The sequence below is a fragment of the Conger conger genome, chromosome 9 (assembly GCF_963514075.1).
Source record: "Conger conger chromosome 9, fConCon1.1, whole genome shotgun sequence".
Taxonomy (NCBI): Eukaryota; Metazoa; Chordata; class Actinopteri; order Anguilliformes; family Congridae; genus Conger; species Conger conger.
The window spans coordinates 25,078,980-25,104,745 of NC_083768.1; the positions used below are offsets into that span (position 1 = coordinate 25,078,980).

General features: G+C 46.4%; 2 protein-coding genes across 5 annotated transcripts in view; both read right to left on the minus strand.

The window, feature by feature from the left end:
- The window catches only part of pum1 (pumilio RNA-binding family member 1), a 29,294-nt gene extending 14,708 nt beyond the window's left edge, over positions 1 to 14,586 (minus strand). The window contains 9 exon segments of the mRNA XM_061254503.1: positions 113 to 214; positions 525 to 618; positions 894 to 1,164; positions 2,579 to 2,745; positions 3,240 to 3,427; positions 3,819 to 3,924; positions 4,305 to 4,373; positions 5,881 to 6,233; positions 14,478 to 14,586. Of these exon segments, the coding sequence (XP_061110487.1) occupies positions 113 to 214; positions 525 to 618; positions 894 to 1,164; positions 2,579 to 2,745; positions 3,240 to 3,427; positions 3,819 to 3,924; positions 4,305 to 4,373; positions 5,881 to 6,222 (1,339 nt within the window). The 5' untranslated portion in view covers positions 6,223 to 6,233; positions 14,478 to 14,586.
- Positions 14,587 to 15,995: 1,409 nt separating this feature from the next.
- On the minus strand, positions 15,996 to 25,550 carry nkain1 (sodium/potassium transporting ATPase interacting 1). 4 transcript variants are annotated; one of them, XM_061254819.1, is made up of 8 exons: positions 25,296 to 25,550; positions 24,653 to 25,087; positions 20,915 to 21,052; positions 20,539 to 20,619; positions 19,727 to 19,924; positions 19,580 to 19,640; positions 19,057 to 19,138; positions 15,996 to 17,658 (listed from the first exon to the last, which is right to left on the minus strand). In XM_061254819.1, exons 2-8 carry the CDS (start codon positions 24,704 to 24,706, stop codon positions 17,589 to 17,591), a joined length of 684 nt encoding a protein of 227 aa, XP_061110803.1. In that variant the 5' UTR covers positions 24,707 to 25,087; positions 25,296 to 25,550; the 3' UTR covers positions 15,996 to 17,588. The 4 variants fall into 4 exon arrangements, with proteins under 4 accessions (XP_061110803.1, XP_061110802.1, XP_061110805.1 ...); XM_061254818.1 differs by having other exon boundaries at positions 24,653 to 25,091; XM_061254821.1 differs by having other exon boundaries at positions 15,996 to 17,663; positions 24,653 to 25,091; positions 25,296 to 25,548.
- Positions 25,551 to 25,766: the final 216 nt, after the last annotated feature.

The window sequence follows — 25,766 nt, forward strand, 5'->3', positions numbered from 1 at the left end:
AGTCACCCCGCAGTACTGGTGGGGCATGAGAGCGGGGCATTACACGGCTACACAGAACGCGCGCGCGCACACGCACAGTGTGGCGGTGGGCACACCTTCGGCGGGGGCTTACCCAGGGTGGCAGCAGCAGCCAGGCCCGCCGCGTACGGGTCAGTACCAGGAGGGGCGGCGCTGATGATGTACGGGTTTGGGACGAAAGCAGCGGGGGCCAGACCTGAGGGGGGGGGCACAGCGAGACGGTCAGAGACACAGAGGAAGATACACGCTCACACGCTCACACGCTCACACGCTCACACGCTCACACGCTCACACGCTCACACGCTCACACGCTCACACGCTCACACGCTCACACGCTCACACACTCACACACTCACACACTCACACACTCACACACTCACACACTCACACACTCACACACTCACACACTCACACACACTCACACACTCACACACTCACACACACTCACACACTCACACACTCACACACTCACACACTCACACACGGGCTTGCATGGGCCAACTCACCGATGTGGGGCTGCTGTGCAGCTGCTAGGGCGTACTGCTGCTGCTGGGCAGCGGTCAGGGGCTGCACAGCCAGCGCATTGGGCCTCTGGAACAGCTGGGCAGAGAGGAGAGCGCTCATTAGCCTTGGCTAACTGTTATACTGACAGCCGCTACACACACGTCTGGTTTGAGTCAGTCTAAACACTTTGAGTTGGCAAGGAGACCCATATGCGAAATCTACAGTTAAATATTTGAGTATATGACTCAGCACTCCTTTGGAATAAGAATGTTTAACCACTAAACTCACGCAGACAGTAGGAGATTAAACAGTACTAGGAGCTGTTATCGCACAACCCACAATACTGCTGGGTGATGTAGTCTGACACGCACCTGCTGCTGGGAGTTGTAGTCAAACAGCCCCACAGTGGCACCGGCAGAGTCCATGGGCATCTGGTTGGCAGGGTACTCGAACTGCAGCGGCTCCATGCCCACGGACTCCATGTGGTCGAGGGGAACGCTCTGGGACTCCACGCTGGAAAAGTCCTCCACAGGCTTGGGCCCGTTGCTGCTGGCCAACTGGGACAGGCCCTCCGAGGGGCCCTGCCCGGCCCCCAGCAGATCCACCTCCGTCCCCGGGAGGGGACAGTTCCCCGGGGTGCGGCTAGGGAGAGAGAGAGGGGGGGGGGGGGGGGGGGGGGCGGAGAGTCAGACAAAACCACTCTGACCCAACTGCCAACTCTCCCAAAGTGCCGTCGTCTAAACAAGATCAAATTACACTGCCTGAAGAGCCAGCAACAGTGAGACTGTGCACAATGCCTAGCTTTGTAAAATGCCTGAAATCCCCATCAACAGAACAGAAAATTCCACCTTGTACACACAATTATTTCATTCTCCAGAGTTATACCTTAGAAAAGAACCATCCTCCTATTATGAACACCTTTTTGCGGAAAACAAAAACAGAGAGCCAAAGGAATCTACCGAGGCAAAAGGGCATTCCATTCCATTAGCCTGAGCTAGCTGCCAGTGCCGGTAAGAGGCTCCCGGTGGCATTGTGGGTGGAGGAGTCGAGCCATCCACAGCTCAGCTGCACGTACTGCTGAGGGTTTGCAGAAGCGCATGCGCTAGTGCAGATATGGGCAAGGTGGGCCACATCCGTTTCTGGTTTTAACACCAACATTAGCCCTGGGGATGGGCATGGTTACTCGATTAAGTTGGGGTGCAGTTGGGTATGAGATGGGTTTAAGGGAAAATGACAATGCGAAATGACACTTCCAAGTGTTTGACAAGTGGTATTGCCAGCATTCAAGCCCAAACAACTAGATAGCCAGGCTATCCAATTACCTGTAAAAATAAAACGTGCAAAGCCAAGTATTAACAGGCCACTCTGTCTACAGGTAGCCCATGTTGTTCCGTGCCATTCCTCTGGTAGTGTCCTATAGTTTCAGTATCAGTTGTTAAGCGAGCAGCCTATTGCTTGGTATTGACGTTTTTATCGTCATCGTCATGCCTTCAGAATATTTGGAGTTTGGAAGTATTACCAGTGATCTTCTGCTATAGACATATTGCCCTTTGTGCAACCATAATCCTTCTTTGCTCAGTTTCTTCCTGAAAAAATGCCCGTTAGTAATCTGTTGTGTAATGTGTTTATAGTGACTCTTGTTGTCTTGGCTGTGGTCCAGCCTATTGCAGCATGCTTGTAAAGCTTATTACGAGAGTTCTAAAAATAGAATTTCAATCCGATAATCGATGAAATGTCACCAGTTAAGTGAAACAGGAAAATACTGAAAATGTCCATCCCTAATTAGCCCTAACGTTTACACCATTGGACATTTTTCTCGATAACGGGTTATTGTGACCCAATGTGAAATGTTTCACTGACAGGCCTGTAGCCTAGTGCCCGAGGTACATGACTGGAAGCTCAGCCGCTGTGCCCTTGAGCCAGGCCCTTAAACCCGCATTACTTCCCTGCTTAGTCTAATCAACTGGAATTAGCTTCAGCTAAATAAGAAATTCTAATTGCCTTTGAATTGGTCCATGCAGCGGAGAGTAATGGGTGGCATACACACGCGGGGTACCTGAAATCCTTCACGTCCACGTCGATGCCGTTCTGCACGGGGAGCCCGTTGGGGTTGTCCATCACGTCACTCTCCACCTCCTTCAGCTCCTTCAGCTTGTCAGCGTCAAAGGAGGCCTTGGGCTTCTCCCGCTTCTCCCCGTCCTCCGACTCGGGGTCCCGCGGCCCCTGAAACAGAGAGGAGCCTCAGACCGCAGCCCACGAATGCCGCCTTAGCTCCCCGACTAGTATGCCAGATGACACTTCTGTGCTTTACCCCGAACAACAAACAACTCGCGTTGCTCCATTTTTGGTTTCGCACAAGAGGGAGACACGGAGGAGAGAGAGAGAGAGAGAGAGAGAGAGAGGAGAGAGAGAGAGAGAGAGAGAGAGAGAGAGAGAGAGAGAGAGAGAGAGAGAGAGAGAGAGAGAGAGAGAGAGAGAGAGAGAGAGAGACGGATGGACAGAGATACACGGATGGACAGAGATACACGGACGGACAGAGATACACGGACGGACAGAGATACACGGACGGACAGAGATACACGGACGGACAGAGAGAGACACGGACGGACGGAGAGAGAGACACGGACGGACGGAGAGAGAGACACGGACGGACGGAGAGAGAGAGAGAGAGAGAGAGAGAGAGAGAGAGAGACAGGGAGAGACAGGGAGACACTCACATAGGCTCCCTTGCGCAGGCAGGAGTCCAGCTTCTCTGCAGGGGAGGAGCTGAGCACGTACTCCACCATGCTGACGCCCAGACCTCCGTTCTCTGAGCGCGGGGACAGCACTGAGCCCACCTCGCTGCCGCCATGGAAACCCTGGCCTGGCCGGCGCTGCACCATGATAGGCTGAGAGACCGAGTGGTCTGTGGAAGACAGAAGTTGGTGGTTATGAGTCCATGGCAGGGTGGTGCTACTGAGGATTCAGGTTTGTGTGATCACAAGAACCCCTGATTCATTATTAAGAGCCTAAATGGAGAAATGCTGAGAACCTGGAGCACATATTCCCCTGGCTTCACTAAGCCCAACACATCCAGTAACGCTGCTACACGCTTCATAACCCAGGAGCATGTCTGGCAGTCCAGATGAGGGCTGCTTACCCATGCTCTAAAATCCACATATGGAAAATAGTTCACAGGGGCAAACTAGTTGCATGAGTCTTTAAAAAAAATATATATATATATGCAAGATTTACTGCACAGGGTTGCAAAGGGATGCCCCCCTCCCTCAATGACTGAATGACCCGAGAGCTCTCACCTGAGGCCCCCCAGGCGCTGTCCCTCCACTGGTCCAGGAATATCCCTTTGGGCCCATCTTTACTGGAGTCGTCCGACTCCCAGAACTTCTTCCCTGGGAGCAGCTGCTGCAGAACGCAGAGAGGGAGAGGGAGAGAGGTCACATCACACAAACCTGTCTGGTGCAAATCCCTTCCAACACCCGCCAGGCCGTCACTCCAGCCCCCGTCCTCACCCCAAGCCCAAGCCCAACCCCAAGCCCAACCCCAAGCCCAACCCCAACCCTTAGCCCAACCCCAACCCTTAGCCCAACCCCAACCCCAACCCTTAGACCTAGCCCAATCCCTTAGCCCAACCCTTAGCCCAACCCTTAGCCCAACCCTTAGCCCAACCCTTAGCCCAACCCTTAGCCCAACCCTTAGCCCAACCCCTAGCCCAACCCCTAGCCCAACCCCTAGCCCAACCCCTAGCCCAACCCCTAGCCCAACCCCTAGCCCAACCCACTCACCTCTCCCATGGCTCTCCCCTCCAGTGCCAGGGCCTGGAAATCATGGTTCAGTTCATCCATGGACCGCACCTACGGGGAGGGGTCAGAGCACAGCACGGTCAAAGCGACCGCCTCTCCACATCCACTCTGACTCAAACTCAACTCTACCGAGCCCGCTCATGTCATCCTGTCCGTTCCCCCTTCAGATCACTATTCAAATATTACACAGCTCCCCAGATCAATCTGAATGGATGGCTATTGGAATGAGGCTCAAGGCAGGCCCCTCTATATAAAGTGTCCGCTGTCATGGTTATAGCCTGGTTATCTGAGCGCAGGTATTTAATAATGCGTGCTGTGCCATGGTTATCATTGGAGGCCTGAATCACAAAGCAGGTTTACGGAGTTAGCTGGATAAATGCACGGCGTGAAAAACCCAGAAGAGCTCTTTTTTACTTCAGTCCACGTTCCAGATTCAGTGCACAGCAGGAACTCAGAAGGCCCCAGGTTATCAGAGTGGTTGATGTGTGTAATAACCTGGTAGTCAGAGTGGATGTTGTGTTTCATAAAGCACCTGACAGTAAATGTTAGGGGACTTCAGTTATCAGTTTGAAAAGGTAGCGCACGGCAAACGAAAATGTGTACAGATGGGGGGAAATGCAGAGAACAAAAGTTCATCATTTGGCTGCTATAATGCGCTTTTAATCAATGCAATATTTTTTCTTAGCTGTAAAAAAATAAATATACAAATCCCAGGTAAGCATTGTTAGTCCCAAGCTGCATCCACTTGTATTAAAAAGGTATTAAATGGAATCATTTAAAACCGTTCAACAGTACCCATTTGCTGCAAACACAGTTCGCCTTGAACATTCTCCCTCTTAAAAACGTCAGGTTGCCAGAATGGATGTTGAGTTTAATAGCGTGCCTCATGTCCAGGTTGTCAGAGAGGATGTTAAATGACGCACCTGGTTGTCAGAGTGAATGTTGCGTTTAATAGCGTGCCTCATGTCCAGGTTGTCAGAGAGGACGTTAAATGACGCACCTGGTTGTCAGAGTGGATGTTGTGTTTAATAGCGTGCCACATGTCCAGGTTGTCAGAGAGGACGTTAAATGACGCACCTGGTTGTCAGAGTGGATGTTGTTAAATGACGCACCTGGTTGTCAGAGTAGATGTTGTGTTTAATAGCGTGCCTCATGTCCAGGTTGTCAGAGGACGTTAAATGACGCACCTGGTTGTCAGAGTGGATGTTGTGTTTAATAGCGTGCCTCATGTCCAGGTTGTCAGAGAGGACGTTAAATGACACACCTGGTTGTCAGAGTGGATGTTGTTAAATGACGCACCTGGTTGTCAGAGTGGATGTTGTTAAATGACGCACCTGGTTGTCAGAGTGGATGTTGTGTTTAATAGCGTGCCTCATGTCCAGGTTGTCAGAGAGGACGTTAAATGACACACCTGGTTGTCAGAGTGGATGTTGTTAAATGACGCACCTGGTTGTCAGAGTGGATGTTGTTAAATGACGCACCTGGTTGTCAGAGTGGATGTTGTGTTTAATAGCGCGCCTCATGTCCAGGCTGTCAGAGAGGACGTTAAATGACGCACCTGGTTGTCGGAGTGGATGTTGTCTCCTGTGGGCCAGCGGTGTTTGCCGTTGTTGTAGCCGACGCCGGGCTGCTCGCCGTGCTGCCGCTGAAAGAAGTAGTCCACCATGGCGTCGTCCTGGGAGCGTCCGGCCCCGCCCGCCCCGCCGGGCACCTGGCCCGAGTGCGCCTGGCTGGGGGGCGCGGCCTGAGGGGTCTGCCCCGCGCTGGGGGCGCCCGATCCTGTCGTCAGCACCACGGGCATGCTGGGATGGATGGTCTCGAGGGGGGGCTGTTTGAGGTGGGGGCTGAAGGAGTCCTGCCAGAGCACTGCTTTTCTCTTTAACACACAGGCAACGCTCATTCCACCAGCACCTGCGGGGCAGAGAGCAGAGTTACGCACACATTCATACACACAGTCTTATTTTTCTAGTCTATGGCGTGTACACACACACGCACACATCCGCAGGCACCCTCCCTTTGCATTAAACCCCGCTTCACCTTTTCAGTTGGATGCACAGGGTCATCCCGCCTGAACACAGTGTTCAGTACTTACGGTCAATCTATAACTAAAGTACTGTTCTGACATTTCTATGGAAAGGCACTCTGTATGCCAAACTCATGAGGCAGAGCACACTTCACCCCCAGTAACCAGCCCCACACATTGGTGTAGGGAGGAGACTGATGCTGCAGCAGTGTATATCACAGCCTGGGTGACATCACGGTCAGCACGACGACCAGCCATAACCAGCTTATGAAGCTCATTAGCTTCACGGTCACGATGAAGACCAGGCATGACCAGCTTATGAAGCTCATTAGCTTCACTGTCACCATGAAGACAGGTCATGACCATCTTACGTAGCTGGTTAGCTTCATTGTCACGATGAAGACCAGCCACGACCAGCTTATGCAGCTGGTTAGCTTCACGTTCACCACGAAGACCAGCCATGACCAGCTTATGCAGCTGGTTAGCTTCATTGTCACGATGAAGACCAGCCATGACCAGCTTATGCAGCTGGTTAGCTTCATTGTCACGATGAAAACCAGGCATGACCAGCTTATGTAGCTGGTTAGCTTCATTGTGACAAAGACCAGGCATGACCAGCTTATGTAGCTGGTTAGCTCCACTGAAGAAAACGGGCTGCAGCCGTTTAGCTCCACACCTGTAAATCACTGTAGTGATTCTGCCATCGCTCTGATTGCTATAATCAGTGAGATGGAGATTAACAACATCTGAGCCACAGCAACGATCACTTACACCCAGACAACAGAAACCAGGCTACAGGAAGCCTGAAAACCCACCCTACACATTTCTTGGCATCGTGCAAGCAGACTACAACGTGATGCGACCAGATGCAAAATTGGGTGGCAGTGAATTAACGCTAGAATTTGCAAGTTATCCCGTTTATATTTCAACTGCTGACAGCACAACAATTCACACAAAGTGAAAATAGATTCCAGATTCGAACGGGTGAATTAATCGCACACTGCGGATCAGCCAGTGCCTGCGTCTAGTCATCACACATGTGGCTAAACTTAGCACAGGCGTGATAAGGGAGAGCGGCGAGCTCGGCTGATAATGGTAAGCAGACCGCGCAACCGACACACACCCACACACCCACACCCACACTAATGCTCTGCCCTTCTGCAGTTTCATCACTGTTACCCTGACCCTGCTTCAACATCTTCATTACACAACAGCACCTGCGTCTGCAGTCAGCAACGGTACCGCCAGAGTTTGGGGGTTTCGCCTTCAGTTTAACATGGTGGGCCTTTTGTTTAAGCCTTTATTATTCGGGTTTAATCTAGGGGTGTGAACTGTTAAATGTTTAAAATGGTTAATCGAAACTGAGTTGTACAAGTTTACCAAAAATTGCTAACCGTTAGCCGAAAAAAACTTTCTGAAGCTGAAAAAGTAAGCTCAGTTTAAATAAGTGTGCTTTCACCACATTCTGGCTGCCTAACATTCTGGCTGCTTAACTTCCGTCAGGCTAGTCGTAGCAAGCAGCCTTTGGCTATTTCAAGGGGTTAGGAATATTAACACCACAGCGAGTTGAATTATACAGTAATATACTTTATAATGTTTTATATGTTTTATATCTCTTGCTGTTGGTTCACTTATGGTGTATTGCAAGGCATTTTTTTCAGATTCACAGAGGACTCTGTTCTGCGTTCTCTTGGTTGACATGCAAATTCAAACTACTGGCAAACTGAACATAGCTTAATTTCGACTATGCCATGTAAATATACACACACGCATAACATCAGGCTAAGTGTTGTGTTCTATACAACTAATGTTGGCCAGAGCTAACATGCATACATTTTCTAGGACAGTGTAATTAAAACATTTCTAAAATCAAGGAGAATTGTTGGCATGAAAGGAAAATCCTTAGACCAGTAGCCCATTATATCCATTGGATATTGAAAGCAAAAATTCCCTGCTTTAAAATGACCACATTAATTCTGTCACCACAAAGATTGCCCTGCGCCATATGAAATCAAATGTATTGGCAAGGTTTACAGTAACATAAAAATATAAGCCGTTGCAACCGTTTACAACTGATGATTTGTCACATGCCAAGTTCAATCAGTCCATCAAGCCACCAGTATTGCTATTGAGAGGACAAACAAATCTGGCCGCTTTTCAACTCAAACAATGCCAGATTTACAACAACACAAATTTACTTTTATCAAACATTGAAATCGTTCAGCTACAATTAATTATGCATGCTTAAAACAGTTTTCCAATTCCAGAACGTGAATTCTCATTATATTATGCCTTTCCCACCATTTTATTCAATATTTTTCCTGCCTTATTACACCCTGCGTACGGTTTCTTCTGAGAAGCACTTTGTGCTGCCACTTACAGACAAGCTGAAACGGAAGTCAGAGCAGCACTAGCATCAGGGAGTGGATTCTGACTGAGGTTAAAGTAGGGGGAAGCAGTGCTATATCCTATGGAGGGGATGAATACGCTCCACTGCCTGAAAGGATATAAGCAATTCTATCATTTATTTATAATATATACTTTAAGATGTGCTCGTATGGCCATGAAAAACTTACTAAATTGAGGAAAAAGTCAATTCTGATTTCAGCTCGTCTTTAAAGCCAATTATGACTTCTGACATCCTGTATTTCAGGTCCTGGTTCTTGGTTTACAGGATGGATGGCTGGGACAGAAAGTAGAAAAGTAAAAGAAGATTGTGGGAACTGCTGTAACACTGAACTGGTGTGCTGAAATATGTCATTGGAAACACTTAGGCAAGTATCAAAATATAAATAAGGTCTACATTCCCACTAATCCCTACGTGAAGGGAATATTGGTACGCTCCATTACTATGGTAACTCAACACCATTTCTGTAAAGAACAACAGTTCATGCACTAAATGCTGAATATATTGGTAAGGTGTAGCGGTGGTAGAGGCACCCAGGATGTTACATGTAAACAAGCAGGGAAGATTTCATCTGCCCCGCTTGAACTTTCCTGTACTAGGATGATATGGTTCCAGCACAGAAGTCTTCCGTTGAACGGTTCAAAAACAGAGGCCATATAAATCTGACAACCCTATCTATTGCTTTTCAGAAATTTAGCAGGTGCTCTCAGCAAGAACATATTGTAAAGCAGAGTACAGGTGCATAAACTGGCCGGTACATCCTTTTCAGCTGGGTGATATTCGGGCACTACATACACAGTATTGATTTACATATCAACTGAACATAAAACACCACCTCCGAACATTTAAAACAACTGTAGGCATCGAATTGCTCGCTGCACGTATGAGCATGTCAAAACTATTAGCGCCTAGGCAACGAGGCAATCCATTTAGGGCTGCTCCTCCTGCCGCCACAACACAAGAATTAGGGCCGGCAATTTGATATCATTTGCTACACAGAACGCCGACTCCATTAGAGTATGCAGCTATCGATGTACAGATCGTTAGCGAGAAAAGGCCTCAACACTAAATTCAGAAAATCAGTTATTGTGCGGGGGCAATCATTCCATTTTCATTCGTTGTGACCGAAATAAAAGTAAACGAGGTGAAAGAATGGAGCGTTCAGAACGTCTGACACCAGCCAACTGTGAGAGGCTCTGCGTGCGGAGAATAAACAAACAAACGCATATCCATTCTCTCTGCACCCGCACTTTTAAACAGACGATATTCAGACGATGATGTGGGCGGTGAGAGGGAAGAGTTAACCTCAGAAGTACAGCGTGGCTCAGTTCACTCATTGTTTTAGGAACAAAGACATGCTTCTCTCAAGGAGTACAGCGAAAAAGTTTAAGCTTCCAAAATAAAAGGGAGTGCTCCAGAGACGAAGCGGAAAGGTACGTTGTGCTTTAAATAAAACAGAAAACATTTGCTTACAATGCTGCTCATGCTACACTTCTTGGGGTGCTACACCAATTACTGCAGACAAGAGTACAGCAAAACTCAAACACAAAACACACAATACATTATTCAAATGCAAACATCACTGTTTCAATTTTAAATGACAATTATGTACCATGTACAATTTCCACTGAAATTGAGCATACCTAAACTCAACATCCATGAATATTCATGAAATATCTACCCCAAAGACCCAAGTTTACAGCGTGGTCTAGTGAATACTATAAAATGGCCGACAACACAACTAGAATAGCCAATAATAAAGCTAAGATTCTGAAACTTTCTCGGGATTGTCACAATATGCGCAAGGTTTACACAAGCAGAGGTTTAAACAAAAACATACAATTAGAAATATGGGATATCCCATAAAGCGGGGGTCTCGAACTCCAGTCACAGAGAACCACAGTCTGCAGACTTTAGCATTTCACTTTCCATCCACAGCCAATTTAGGCCTTGGAATCAAGGTGCGAGAACTCTTCACCCAACCGGCGCCTTACGCACGGACATGCTGAAACACACTAGGGTTTCATCCCCGCATTTAAGCGTTACACAAATGACACCACTGATTCATCTGGTTAAGTCACAAAAGTAAGAATGCAGCAATCCTGGGACCGTTTAAAACAGCTTGGTGAAGAGGAGGCTGCTATGGACATTGTGCAGTGAACACTACACAGGGCCTGACGAGCAGCAAGCCTACACACTGAGAACGAGGAGGGCCGTTTAACCCTCACCCCTCAAACCTGCTAAAATAGCCAGACTTTTTTTTGGACATGCATTAGCTTCACAACAACTTTGTAAAACCACGACTGAAATAAAGGTTTAATTTCAACAGAACATGGTCACTTAAACAGCTCATGGTCCAAACAGCAACAGAGAAAGTGCTCCGTCCTATCAAAAAACTTCCACAGCATACATGTTCTCTGACACCAGGACACGCCTACCAACAATTACATAAGACCTGTTTATTATACCACCTAACTACGGCTCAACGCGTCATGCTAACACCAGCCAACACATCAAACAGGCGCTTTACTCACCACACTCACAAATTACTACCGAGAGGCTAATTCTACTCGGAGCGAACAAACCTGGCACCTCATGTCCATATAGGCTACAGTTACTCATGTTTTCCTTTCAAAATTTATTTCCACCAGGAACTTAATTGCCATTTTCTAGATGCAGAAACATTTATTTTTTTTCTCAAGGCTCACTAAAGTCAGATTGCTTGGTCGAGAACAAACTAACGAAAAACTTCTCGAATTTTAATGAGCATAAAGTGGTGCTAATGGACCTATGGAGCCCTAAACTAGGTCAGCAGTAGCTTAATAACCCTTTCGGGTTTGCAGCTTGAAAACAGCAAGACATTCCTGTGACATTTGGATGGGACTTTCTTTTGATTTAACAAGTTGTATCCCCACAGAACAGTGGTTGAGTCTCCTCAAAGCCCCTTTCTATGAAACGGGGCAAGGCACGTCATGTAGATCACTGCATGACTTTCCTAAAAAATAAAGAGAAAATACACTGCTTCTCCCAGAAAGCACCTCTGATTGGTTTCAGTGAGAACAGACAGGTGAAATGTACACAAGGAAGAAGAGGACAGCTCATCATGAGAAAACCCTGTCCCTGTCCATCAGACTGAAACAATCCACTAATCTACTAGCAAGTTGCATTCAAACAGTTTTGGGATTGGGGCTCTCCACAAGTCTTAAGTTGATGCTACACAAGGCAACTTTTTGGGCAACAGTTGCAGCAACAGGCAACCAATGATACAGTGAGAAACTAGTGTTGGCAACAGGCAAATAGCAACTTTGCACCTGAAGAATAATTTTGAGTCACTGGCTCAATTTAGACAGTTGGCAGAGACCGCTATGAAGGAGGCTGAAACCTATTCTGCGGTAACAGAAACAGAAACTTACTGTCTGATAATGTTTTACTCTGGTAACTAGTGATATCTTAGTAGTGCACTTTTTCATGCACAGGAAATACACTAGACAAATTATTGCAAGCGTGGTTGATGTTAAACTGTCATCCACTACACACATTTATGCTTGGCGACTTATATAATTGTAGTATTTAGAGACTTCCTAGTTGATATTGCCTGCAAGCTAAATGTATTACTCCTATCTTTGATATTATGGTATTGGAACAGCACATCAGAAAATGTAGCTGGCTAGCAATCTCATGACAGTAGATCAGTTTAACATCAACCACACTTTAAATAATTAGTCTGTTTTCTGTACATATCAATTTATGCCATCACAAGAGTATCGCAACTTACCAGAGAAAAACGTCATCACAAACTCCACAGGTGCTTAAAATTTCAGTTGAATAACAGCACGATGATTGGATGATTAACAAATGCCCTGGATAAAGAATGAAGTTGCCCGTCCCCTCCGATTACCGATTAATGGTTACTGGCAACGTTGTTGGCAACTGTTGCCCAGGAATCCACGTAGCATTGCCTTTATGGACAATTAGCCTACTAACTGACAAATCAGTGCCAATTTAAAAGTGATGGAATGAGACTTAATAAAAGGTTTCAATAAGCCAACTAGGTAAAGGGCATGCATCTGGTTTGTTACAAGGATGGGCACCTACCACATGGGTAAAAAATGACTACTTCCTCAGTGTGAAAGTAGGCTGAACTTCCCCTAGCCAATACCACGTGCACAAAAACTACACAGTGCATCTGACATTATTAGGTTTCCGTTACATATTCGCCTGATTATTTGGCCTTACGGAGCTATGCCCTTAAACTTGGCTAATATGTAATTCACAGAATTAAACAGCAGAACTGAAAGCAGGACACTATCCATAAAAGTTTTTTTTTTTTTTTTTTAATTGGGGAAGGGGTTGCAGCAGACTGGTCTAGAAAGTACATTTGTCAGGGACGGGTCTGTTCATAACAAAGGGTGGAAAAAGTTTCATATGGAGAGAGTTCAGGGTCCAATGCAGGAAGTGAGGGGAAAACATGCACCACACACAAGCATGGGAACAGGCGGTCTAAAGAACAAATGCTAGCATACAGTATGTTAAGTTGAACTAAACATTTGGTTTCTAGCTAACCACCGCTCAAGTCAGAACTAAACTCACTTACCCAATTGATCACGATTGGGTCTCAATTTCTAAAACCACACTCTTTCCCGCATTCGTAGCCTTATTACATCTCTATTTACTGACAGTCCAAATATAATGTTTCCCTAAACCCTCGTGTACTCTGTCCCCTTTGACAGTCTCCGTAAGGTCTTGGTGATCGGCGGTTGACACTTCACCGATAGATCCCACAATGATCATCTATTGTTTGTTAGCTAGCCACTGTAATTAGCTACTCAAGCACACACAGGCAACACCCGGAAATCAACACTGAAATTCGGCCGCCGTTCCCATTACCAACACAAATACGGTGATTATACAAGCACTGACTGGCTACATGGCTAGCTAACGTTACCCCGGAAACGTGTATTAATATCTGCCACGAAGTTAATTATTATTTAAGCTACCACTTAAAAAGTTTCACAGCATCACTGTCGACTACCTAACCAGTAAACGATTATCATCCAAAAAGCAAACCGATTAAGATACCTAGCTAATGTTAGCCAACTCTCCATGGATGTCGAATTGAGATAGCTAGCTGCTACCATACACCACCCCCCGAACTACTGCGGTAAACAACCCAAACCCGGTTATTTTACGAGACAACAACAACAACCGAATGTATTACATTGAACTGGTTAAGAATACATCTACGTCAGTGTGACGACCGTGCAATATGAGCAGTACCGACCGTAGATTTGACCATTTTAGAGCACCGCAGAAGCCCGTCTGCGGCGACAATACATGGCCTTGTCTCCTGGACACAAAAACTGATAAACCAGCGCCCCAGAAACAGTCCCAAAATGGAATCTTATTTTCGTGAAATTGAGTAAAGACTGGAAAGTGACCTGTATATGCTTTGCTTCGCAGGCTCGGTCTGTTTCAAGGGGGTAAAGGTTCTTTGAGTCTACAGGTCGCCAGCGATAACAAAAGAGGCCCAAACACCCAGGACAGGAAGACCGATACAAGAGGAGGAAGAGACGGGAGGGAACGGGGGGGGGGGGGGTGTGGGCAACACAGGTTGAAAAAAATATTTATAAAAACATGAATAATCCACGGACACACAAAATACATATACTATACTGTGAAATGTGTTTTTAAGCTCTCGCGGGCCTAAAATTGCCCATTTACTTACAGGCGGAGTGGGTGGATGGTAACGGATTTCAGCCCCAGAACTCTCCAACTCCCTGGCTTTCACTCCGACAACATGGCGGCTCAATCGGGCTGGCTGCCGCGTTGCATTGTGGGAAGAAAGCTAGCCGAATGTGTGGTTCATTGCGCCAAGAGGGGAGTGTCGCACGAGCTCTTTGTTAAAAGGTTGCATGCTGTGCAGAAATACATCGCTCCATACTTAACAATATTGACATAACCACTTTCCTGTATAAAATATATAAATGCTCACGGTGGACCAATTTTAGTCCCCCACCGTGCTCAATGTATAACGGATTATAATTGTTCTTGATATGTCACGGTAAACAGTGATTTAAACGCATGGACCTCTATTACAGACATTTTACTCATCGACATGTTCGTCTGTAAAATTGATTCACCCCTTACACTGAAATGTCTGTTATTTACTTTGACGCTACTTTTCTCGAATGTACAAGAGAGCCAAGCTCCATACACCATTAAAATTCTACTTTTCAATTATTGCTTATTTTACTCGTGTTACGTTTTTCAAAGAAATTGCCCAGCACCCTTTCACGTCTGATTCAGCACCTATGATTGAATGTATCCATTACGTCATATCAGGTGCATTCTTGTTAGAAACAGACATTTTGACCCAGCAAGCCATTTTAACCACATCCCCTTCAGTTCAGTTGCAGATTTTAAACAAATGTATTCAGGCTAGATAGTCACTGTGCAGTTCACTTGCATATTCCAAATAAGTTGAGAAAGATGAAGCTATCTCAAACTATCAAACTAAGATATCTAAAATGTCTGCTTCAGACACGTGAAATAATCCGTCCATCGATACGGGCAATAAACCCAATATATCTCTAATTGATGTGAAGATATAACCCCCGACATTATTTATGGTTTGGTACAGAGTACTACTTAAATGTTTATGTTGGTTTGAAGGTAAAGCGAAAGTATACATAGGACATTTTGTTAAATGTTTAAACAACTTGCTGTAATAGGTGCACACAGGAAATCAATGTTCAAATCAGAAGCCAAAGAAAGTATGCTGCGAATCTACAATCTGTACTAAAACCTAGCCCCTGTTTCAGATTCAGCAACGATAAAAACCAAAACATTGAGGCACGTGGTCGCCTTATGGACGAAGCCCTTATCTTCTCAATCTTCACTTTTCCAGACAATCGTTAATGGCGTGAGAATTATTCCTTTGTTCAGACGCTTGCATTGTGCGCCCTCTAATGGTTAAACTCTCAAAGTGCTGTCCCACGAGAACGGCGGAAGGAACGGCGGTCTCAGTGCTGCTAGCGGTCTGATGGTAGGAACCAATATCACTGGTCTTCATAAATTTGGTTATTGTACATAGTGCAGTTTTGTACAACCTCATCAACATCTCTCCAATGAAAAACCTGGTTCAGAATGAATACGAGGTTCCAACGTTTTCTGTACAGTAGCCAACATACACTACGATGCTTTTTGGTACGTTTAAGCAACATACAGAGGAGGAGGCAGCAACTAACTGGAAACAATTTTTTTTTATTCCACAATAGCTCAAATCTCCCATTCCTATCTCCCTGTATGGTCTCTTCAGTGGCACACGTCACTCAAGCACACACACACACGCACACACACGCACACGCACGCACACGCACGCACACACACACGCACACACACGCACACACACACACACACACACACACACACACACACACAGTTTTACAACTGTCACAGAAAGGCGATAGAAAAGTGTGGCATGCAATGCAGACTGCAAGCTCTTGTGCTAAGTCTTTAAGCGATCCCATCTATTCCCTCCACACAACTGCTCTCAGTATGAGTTCTGCTCTTCGTATGCTCTCTGCCGCCTGCACCCAGGGATAGAAAGCATACTGGACAGGTAGGGAGAGAATGCAGGTGAGAGAAAGAGGTGCCTTTGATGGAAAAATGAAGAATGCTGAGATGAAAGAGACACAGCACAGAGACAAGCATCAGAGTCAGAGGTATCCAAGGTGACAGGCTTCAATAAAAAAAAACCTTTCTCAAATATTTACATGCACACAAACCTACATCACTTTTCCCAGAAACACTAATCACTGATCTATGTTAACATCAAATGCTAAGATAATAAAAAATAAAAGTCTGGAATTTGCACAGGAAACCAAACAAGTAATCAAACAAAATAAATAACTAGCCACAAGTGCCTCTGCTCCATACACGGAGAGGTGTGGAGCGCGTGTTCAGGCTGGAGTGGACTCTGTAGAATGTCGCCTGACCCCACAGAGTGCCGTTCAGCCGTTCAGCCTCCTCGTTAACCTGCAGGGGACGCGTCAGCTCTGAGGTAACAACTACATGCTCGCAGGAGACTCCATGCAGGCAGAGGTCAAGGGTCAGATGTCATAGGTCAGTTTATTCCACAGTCCAGTGTGGATAAGTTGTTTGACCTTTGAAAGTCTCCAGTTTCCAGACCTTGCCCTAAAACCCAGTCCCCTCCATCAGCACCGGCATCTGTGCCATTCCAGCCCTACCCCTGCGGAGCTGGCTGAGCTGGTGCTCCCTCAGCGAGCCGTGCCTGGAGCTCCACCGTCTCCTGAGCATCACTGGAGAGCCAAGCGGGAAGATGAGCTGCCATAATGCAAAGGCTTCAGTCCTTCACGTGAAAATAAATATGTCATTTAAAACCTTTCATTTCTTTAAAAATAAGGAGAGAGAGAGAGAGAGAGAGAGAAAGAGAGAGAGAGAGAGAGAGAGAGAGAGAGAGCGAGCGAGACGAGAAGGAGCGAGCTGAGATCGGCCTGGCCCCGCCACGCCGCACCCGGGCCCGGACCCCATTCCCTGAACTAGACCCATGGGAACCACACGTAAACCTCCACCACAGAGTAAAAAAAGCCAAAAGAACAGACATAATCACAGTTAGAAAAGCAGAGTGATCCAACCCACAGTGTCTCTCAGATGGGCCCTGAGATTCGTTCAATCACAGCACTGGGTGCAGTTCCCCCAGGCCTACAGCAGGGGGCTCCTTGAGACAGTTTTCTCAAGTTACAATCAGAGGCTACACAGAAACAAAAGAATTCTACGTAAGACAATTTTGCAAAGATGCTGCAGCATTTCCCCCTCAGAGGCAAGCCTCCTGATCTTCCCTGTTGGTTCTCTTGTCTCCCATCCGTGGGCTGATGTCACCTACCCTGCGCTGGGAGGAGACAGGGTGGGGGGGAGAGGGTTCAGTCAGAGCATATAGGCACCGAGCATGTAAGTTAAGCATTAACAGTTGACAACTATTCCAACTTAATGTACACTTTTATCTGAAAAATAATGAGTTATACAAATTTAAATGAACCATGCATATACTGTATAATGTTTGATACATTTTCAATTAAAGGAGTAGAGATTCCATATGTAAACAAAAAAGAAAATGTAAATACTACAAATGATTATCACTGTTGAAGAGGTTCAGCAGTGTAAAACAAAAATGCATAGTGAAACACAGGAAATGTAATTCAAAGGAGAATATTGCTACCATACAAAATGTTTACCAAACATCAATGTGTCTCACTGCATAATATGTAATGCAGTAGCCAATTGGAAACAGTCCTCTGTATTCAGGGATGAATATGTGTGAAATGCTCCTTAAAAAGTGAGCAAAGCAAGTACAAGGCTTCTCTAGCACATCCCCAGCAGTGCTGGAAGAAGGGAACATGACTGTCATTTATACAGCTGTCAAAAGCATGAAATCAAAGGTTGAGCTGGAGATGTATTTCTTCTGAGTATGGCTGAATTGTTCCTCATTGAAATTCTGGTTACATACTGCAAATGTCACATACAATATCATCTCACCGACCACGGCTTTGTCAATCACAGTTACGATTTCATGTGATTTATTAATTGTGAACAGTGCTACTTATGGTGGCATTTCACTTTGATTATCCAAGGGTCAAAGTGCATTTAGCAGGTCTAAATCTGAATACTGATATACAGATTTAGTAGCCACAGACGCGTGTCTGGCTACTGTCTGCCCCCATGTCCTGGTGTATGGGATGAGTCTGTCACGGCAAGGAGACTATAGTTCTAACAAATGTATTGAGGAATGAACTGCAGAGCTGTGTGTAACAAAATTGTTAAGACAGTTTCATTTCGTCACACACACCCACCCAGTTCCATCCACACCCACTCACAGAGCAGTGAAGTGTGTGCACCCCGCACCGTTGAACAATATTGGCAAACAATGAGTTTCTTATTACACCTTGCCCCGTGAGGATGCTAGCAATAGTCTAGAACAGGCACGTTTGGGATTCAGTTCCAGACCAGCCGGCACAACCCAGCACCAAGATCAAGTGCTTCAGCTGCCCCAGAGCCCCCAGAATGGTGGTAGTCTCTCAGGGATCCATCCTCTTAACTCCCAAAGGCCTACAGACTCAAGGAATTATCAAGCAAGGATTTATCAATTGTGGGCTAATTTAGGACCTTAAGCCCAGCAGTGCAGATGGAGGAGGGGCAGTCCTGAATGTCCATTGGGGAATGGCCTCTAAACACCACGCGTATACAGGTTGTGTGTTCATGGAAGGGTACAGGGAGGGGGTACTGACGTGTACAGGGGCTGTAGCTGGAGGTGTGATGTCTTCTGGGGGGGCTGGTAGCCATACGAGTCGAACCCACCAATGAAATCAACTGTGTGAGAGAGGGTAGAAACAGGTCATCCAGTCGCTACCAGTATGACATACCAGTTCTTTCCCTGGTTACATCACTTACATTAAGCAAATATTAAGCAAACACTTACATGCAATAAACATACACTCCTGTTACTTTTATTGAAGTAATTAAGCTTGAGTGCCTTGCTTAATGGTATGGGAATTGAAACCACAACCTTCCAGTAACAAGCCCAGTTTCCTCACCATTATACTTCCCAGGTGCCCCTTATCTTTGCATCATTGCACATGGAGCCCTGCCAATTACATCATCCTCACCGCCAGAGGCTTTTCTCACCCGGATGACATCATCCTGCTTTCCCAGTCACTAAGCCATGCGCTCCCTGGTGACATCACCCTAATCTCTCATCCCCTCCAACAGCACCAGAGCACATCCCCCCCCCTTTAGTGACATCACACTTACAGCTGTCCTCGTCATCCAGGAACACCTTGCTGACGTAACAGGCGTACACAAACCCGAAGAGCTGCAAGAGAGGAAGGCGACACGGTGAGACCGCAGCAGATGGAGCAGAGAGAGGGCCGGGGATAAGGGCTGGGGGGCGCTACTCACCGCCAGAAAGACCTGCAAGGCCGAGCTGACCACCTCAATGTACTGGTAGTCCAGCAGGCAACCGGACACCGTAATGACATGGTGGTCATCCGGAGCCAAGATAGAGTTTGTCACCGGAGTGACCAGGCAGCCCGGCCCGTTCTCCATCCACCAGGACCGGTGTAGAGACGTGTTAAAGGTCATCAAGAAGTCTCTGTCCTGTGAACAGTGAAGGGACACAATTCACATTTCAATGTACTGTCCTTTCAAGAGGACATGCATCATCTCACAGCTCAATAAAAGATGGATATGTGCATAAAAACTGCATACCAACAGCAGGAAAATATTCTTCAGTGGAAGACTAGCATTATGCGGACACCCTAGACCTACATTCCATAGTCAATGCCTTTTGGAGTAAAAGCTAGTTTATAGTCCAGAGACAGAGAATTTCTGCAACTGATGACATGCAGTGGATGTCACTGGTCACAGCAACATTTGGTTTTTACTTTTGGACAATGACCACAGTCTATGGGTGACAATAGAACATTTTGTGATTTCAGTCGAGCGGCACTCTGCTGCTGGACTATAAACTAGTCTTAAAACTCTGCCTTAAACCACTATTCCACATTGGAGACAAAGTTACATTCAAGTTCAAGTTACAAAGTTATATTTGATCTGACTGGGTTTTATCAAAGCATCAGAGTTGAGTGCTTCATGTTGCTGGTGACCAGACCTACTGATGTGTTGAGCAAGACAGGATCATCACAGGAGCCAAGGTTTTAACAATGCCAGTGTTACTGCACACAGACAGGCTGCTGTTAGACCACACTCACCTGGGACAGGTGCCCCACCTCCAGGTAGAAGCAAATGATGAATGAGTTCCAGCCGACCCAGAGAACCAGCCACAGTGCATACTGTGAAGAGATACACATCAGCCAAAATGTTTAACAGCTAGATGGCTACTCTTTAAGTATGTCGCAAAATGTTCTCGCAATGTTGCTGCCATGTAGGTGCAATGCTAAAACATTGTCGAAACATTCCAGGAATACTGTGAGAACATTTCATGTTAGCTAGGGTGTGTGTGTGTGTGTGTGTGTGTGTGTGTGTGTGTGTGTGTGTGTGTGTGTGTGTGTGTGTGTGTGTGTGTGTGTGTGTGTGTGTGTGTGTGTGTGTGTGTGTGTGTGTGTGTGTGTGTGTGTGTGGACATACCAGGATGAGGTAGCGAGAGCGGAACTGCACAGTGCCGAAGATTCCCAGTATCACAGCCATAATGTGCAGGAAGTTGGCCAGGATAGGTGCCCATTGATATCCCAGGAAGTCAAAGACTTGCCTCTCCAGAGCAGCCGCCTAAAAAAGACACAGGGAAATCCCTGATGACAGCTACAAAAAGCACAACCGTCAGGCTGTTTGGCACAAATGCAGCTTACACAAAAATGCTCATTACCCCACGTCAAGCATCAAACATCAACCTTAAATGACCCTCGCCTAGAAACTGACTGGTTTTGCCCATTCACACAACTTTTATTGATAAACAACAGAAAAAAACTGCAGGCACTGCCCTTTGCAGGGCAGGCTGCTGCTGGACACCCTGGAGAACTGGAGCCTTCTCATATGCAAAGTGTGGAGTCAGCTGTTTCTGTACAGTAAGCCTGGATCTCAAACGCATGGCGACCGTGAGGGACTTGGACGCGGTCGATAGAACCGTGGCGTGATAATGAGGAAACTAGCTGGATGGCAGCCATGATAGTTTGCTACTTCACCTGCTTTCTGAGAGCAATTTGACTGCTTCATCAGATGGGCACCACAGCTCATCTGATTCCTCTAATGTTAGAGTGAATCTGCTCTCAGTGGTGTGTCTTTGATAAGGGGGAGCTGGGGTGAAGGGCCCCGCTGGAGCGCAGGGGCCCGCTTTGATTTGCGTTCATCTATCGGTCTGGCAGATGTGCCAAAACCCTCCTGGCACAGGCGCAGGACGTCCTGGGTGAGAGTTCTGACAAAGGGGTGGAAATGGAATTGAACACCCGTGCCACCCCCCCCCCCCGCCCCATCCTCCCCTAAAATACGGTATTATTTCCCTGCAGGCCTGCCTCACACAAACGAACACACACACACACAGGCGCGTAGCTACACACACACGCACAAGCACACACACATGTGCACACACCCATGCGCACACACACACACACACCCACACAAACGTGCACACGCGCACCCATGCACACACAAACGCACATACACCCATGGCCACACACACACGCGTGCGCATGAGCGGGCGGGTGAGCGCGTCCGCCGCGGACTCAAACTCTCCCACAGCACCCTGCTGCAGTTGTTTCCATGGAAACTGCCTGGAGCCCCAGCCCCAGGGCTGTAAGCTGAGATACAGGGTTCCACTACAACCCCCCCCCCCCCCCAAAAAAAAACAAAAAACACACACACACACACACACATCATAATAATCTACAAACTGTACTGCCACACAGAAACACACCTACACAGAATACACATTGTTTTATCACATGCTGTACATACCCACACAGTGAATACACGCTGTATACCCACACTTATACAGCAATAATATTTCCTGCATACACATATTATATTAAATTATGCAAACTAGTTACAAGCAGTATGCAAACTCACAGTATACACCCACGCAATGTATAATATTAATAAAGATTCAGCATTACAAGGACTGAACTGATCTTTTCAAGGATCGTAAAAGTGTTTTAAAAAAAGGGGGAGGGGGTGCACTGTGACCTCTCAGTGACCATTTTTACACCTCATTTAATTTCAAGGGGAGTGGTTGTAGACCTTAGCAGAAGTTGTATTATAATTATCAATGCATATCAAGAAGGATATTTAAGTGGGCAGATCCAGAGATAATGCTGATGGGGAATGGTTCAAGTGCAAAGAGTGAAGACCACAGGTTAATGCCCCCCCTACAGTACAGTATCCCCATCCCTGCAAAAGAGTAGTGCTTTCCTATTTGTTCCAGAGGACAGCAAATGAAGCCCAGGTCTCCAAAGAAGCACTGTGCTGGTCAGTGCAAGCCAAGCATAGCTGAACCCAGTGGTAGCCAACCCAGTTCCTGGCGATCTACTGTGCTGTAGGTTTTCACTCCAACCCTAACAAAGCACACCTCTTGTTGAGCTGCTAATTAATCAGGTGTGCCAAATTACGGTTGAAATAAAAACCTACATGCTGGTAGACCTCCAGGAATAGGGTTAGTTACCACTGGCTTAACCCATCAGGCAGTCAGCTACAAGGTAGCATAGCACATTGTACCAACATATTACATTACATTACATTATTGGCATTTGGCAGACGCTCTTATCCAGAGCGACGTACAGTTTATTATTTCTTATTGTGGCTACACCGGGATTAGAACCACTGACCTTGTGGCCCCAGTCATGTACATATATTACTCCATGCACATTTGCACCTCACCCTTTCAACAAACAGCCCAAATATGTATACATTTTCATAGATACATACATACACACACACACACACACACACACGCACGCACACACACACACGGACACAAGATATGCATATTGCACTATATTACAGACAAAAATTCTTACAGCCCCTAATTCAAGAAAACACTCACTCATCACTCACCCCAAACGTATATACAATATTGTACAAAGTACATGTTCATCTCCGGGGACAAGTGGCACTGTCTCACAACACTCATAATTCACTTACAATAGGCCCCCAACCCACCTCCTCAGAACAGGAAAAGGCTAAAGCTGACATTTTGTTGACATTTCTAACAATTCACAGCTGGCAGCACATGGATTCTGCAGACATTATGTCTTAACGTAAATAAACATTCAGAGGGGAGTGTGGAGTCAAAGGAAACTAGCTTGACTAGATTAGGAGAAGGTGGGGCCCAAACAAAGCCTCAGACAGAATGGGGAGAGGGGTGAGAGGGGGTGCAGTGGGGTGCAGGGGGACACAGAGAGGGGGTGCCAGGGGGCGAATAGGGAGGTGCAGAGAACTGTGGAAGGGTGCGGGATGAGAGGGACCTAGGGGAGTGTACAGAGGAGCAGACAGGAGTAGGTGCATAAATAGTATCTGCCCTCACTTGGGGTACAGACCCAACACCACAACCCACAGAAAGCACAACACACAATGCATGCTTCGGACCTCAGAATTCTGAGCAAGGGGGCACTGTAAGCGGTGAGGAGGGCTGAGATAAGAAACACAGTATGAAATCACTACTGTATTTAAACTGTATTTTCTACATTGGGCCTACCAAAAAGGGTAGACACAGTGGTAAAACACCACACAAATCTATATTGCAAACATGCATCCTGCAATCTATAACAGAGGCAGACAAACTTGAGGCGAACATTGACAGTGGCACTTATAAAGTACTGTAACTGTACCCATCTCTTGCTCTTATTGGGTTTGCTTCCCATGTGAAATGTACTTAGGTAAGGTGCTTCGGCAAAAACTGTCTGCTAAAAAAACTAAATTCTCATTTTCAATTGTATAAGTATATAGTAGGAGTCTGGATTTGAGAAACTGATGACCGTATGTCTGAATAAGAGTGACACAAGCTCCAAACCACCCCCTCACACAGGAACATACCCAAACATGTCCAGGCTGAGTCACAGACACCAAACACCTTTTGCCTTCATATTTTGGGGGTTTTACACATTGATTTTCACTTGTTTTTTTTTTTTTTTACACACATATTCATATTCACATGGGAAAAGAAAATTCCCATAAGATATGAAAAGTGAGGGAAATTAGATGAAATTTATCATGTTTACGATTATTTTCCCATATTCACAAATACGAGCCCATATATACATTCACTGTAACACATTAAAACACTGAACACAATATCCTCTACTGTAGCAGGCCGTTTTGGGATATTCGGCAGGGACAAGCATATACCACCTCAGGCAGAATACCTTGAAACATACTCACCAGCTGTAAGGAACAGATGACAACTAGCGTACACCTTCCATTGCACTTTCCCATTCTGTTTGTCAAGTGGATACGGCTTTTGGCCGCAGAGGTCTCGGCGGAAAAGGCAAAATCTTCCAAGTCAGCTCCGGATAAGATTCGACTGCGCCGCGGTTCTAATGACCACACACCGCCTCCAGGCTCAGCACATCGCTGTAGCGACCAACCCTCCTATCACGCCTTCTGCGCCCCGGTGCGTTCAAGATCAATTTTACACCATGGTTAATTATAACTGTTTTTCCATTTCATAGTCATGTCTGTCGGAGTCTATAAACAGTACAAGTCAAAATGATATCTGGCGAAATATCTTCTTGTAGCTGGTGGAGTCCGTGGTCCTACCTACAGCGAGTCACCGGGGCTGTATCCGACTCCTTTCGCCGCCGCCACACCTTCAATCTGGCTATTACAAGGGGAATTAGGGGGGCAGAGACAACAGACAGAGGAAATATTTAGCTAAAGCAAATTGGGGGAGATCGGTATCATATGACATTGTATCACACAGTAGAGAAGGGGGTAGGGCTTCAGGAGGAAGAAAAAAAAATTAACCCAATAGAGGCAATTTAAATCTACAACAACTGACACAAAGCGCTACATTGTGACTCACGGTTTGCGGCGTTCGCTGCTCCGATTAGATGTGCCGAAAAGACAACAGCTCACAGAAACGTGTAAAATGGTAAATAAATGTATTTGCAGGAGTCTGCGGTGAGCCCAGCCGAGCCTGTTTCGGGGTCTTTGTCAATCTCACTGCTGGGCGAGCGGGAGAAAAAAAAGGGGGAGTGAAGGGAGGAGGAGGGATAGTGGGGGGTTCAACCAAGCCCTCATTTGTAATATGAATTCTGCAGCCTGTGCGCGCGACCGCGTGGGATGACTGCTTCTCGCAGCCGGGAGCGACGCGCTCCAGTCGGAGACACAAAGGGAGGGAAACGGAGCTTGCGGATCTCAGCCACCATCTCCAAGGAGAGGAACCTGCGCGCCGCTGACTTATGCCTCAAAATTACAGGTTATGTTAATGTATATCGTTTACATGTACCCTACACGTATATTCACTTCTACAAACATTTTGGATTCGACTTGA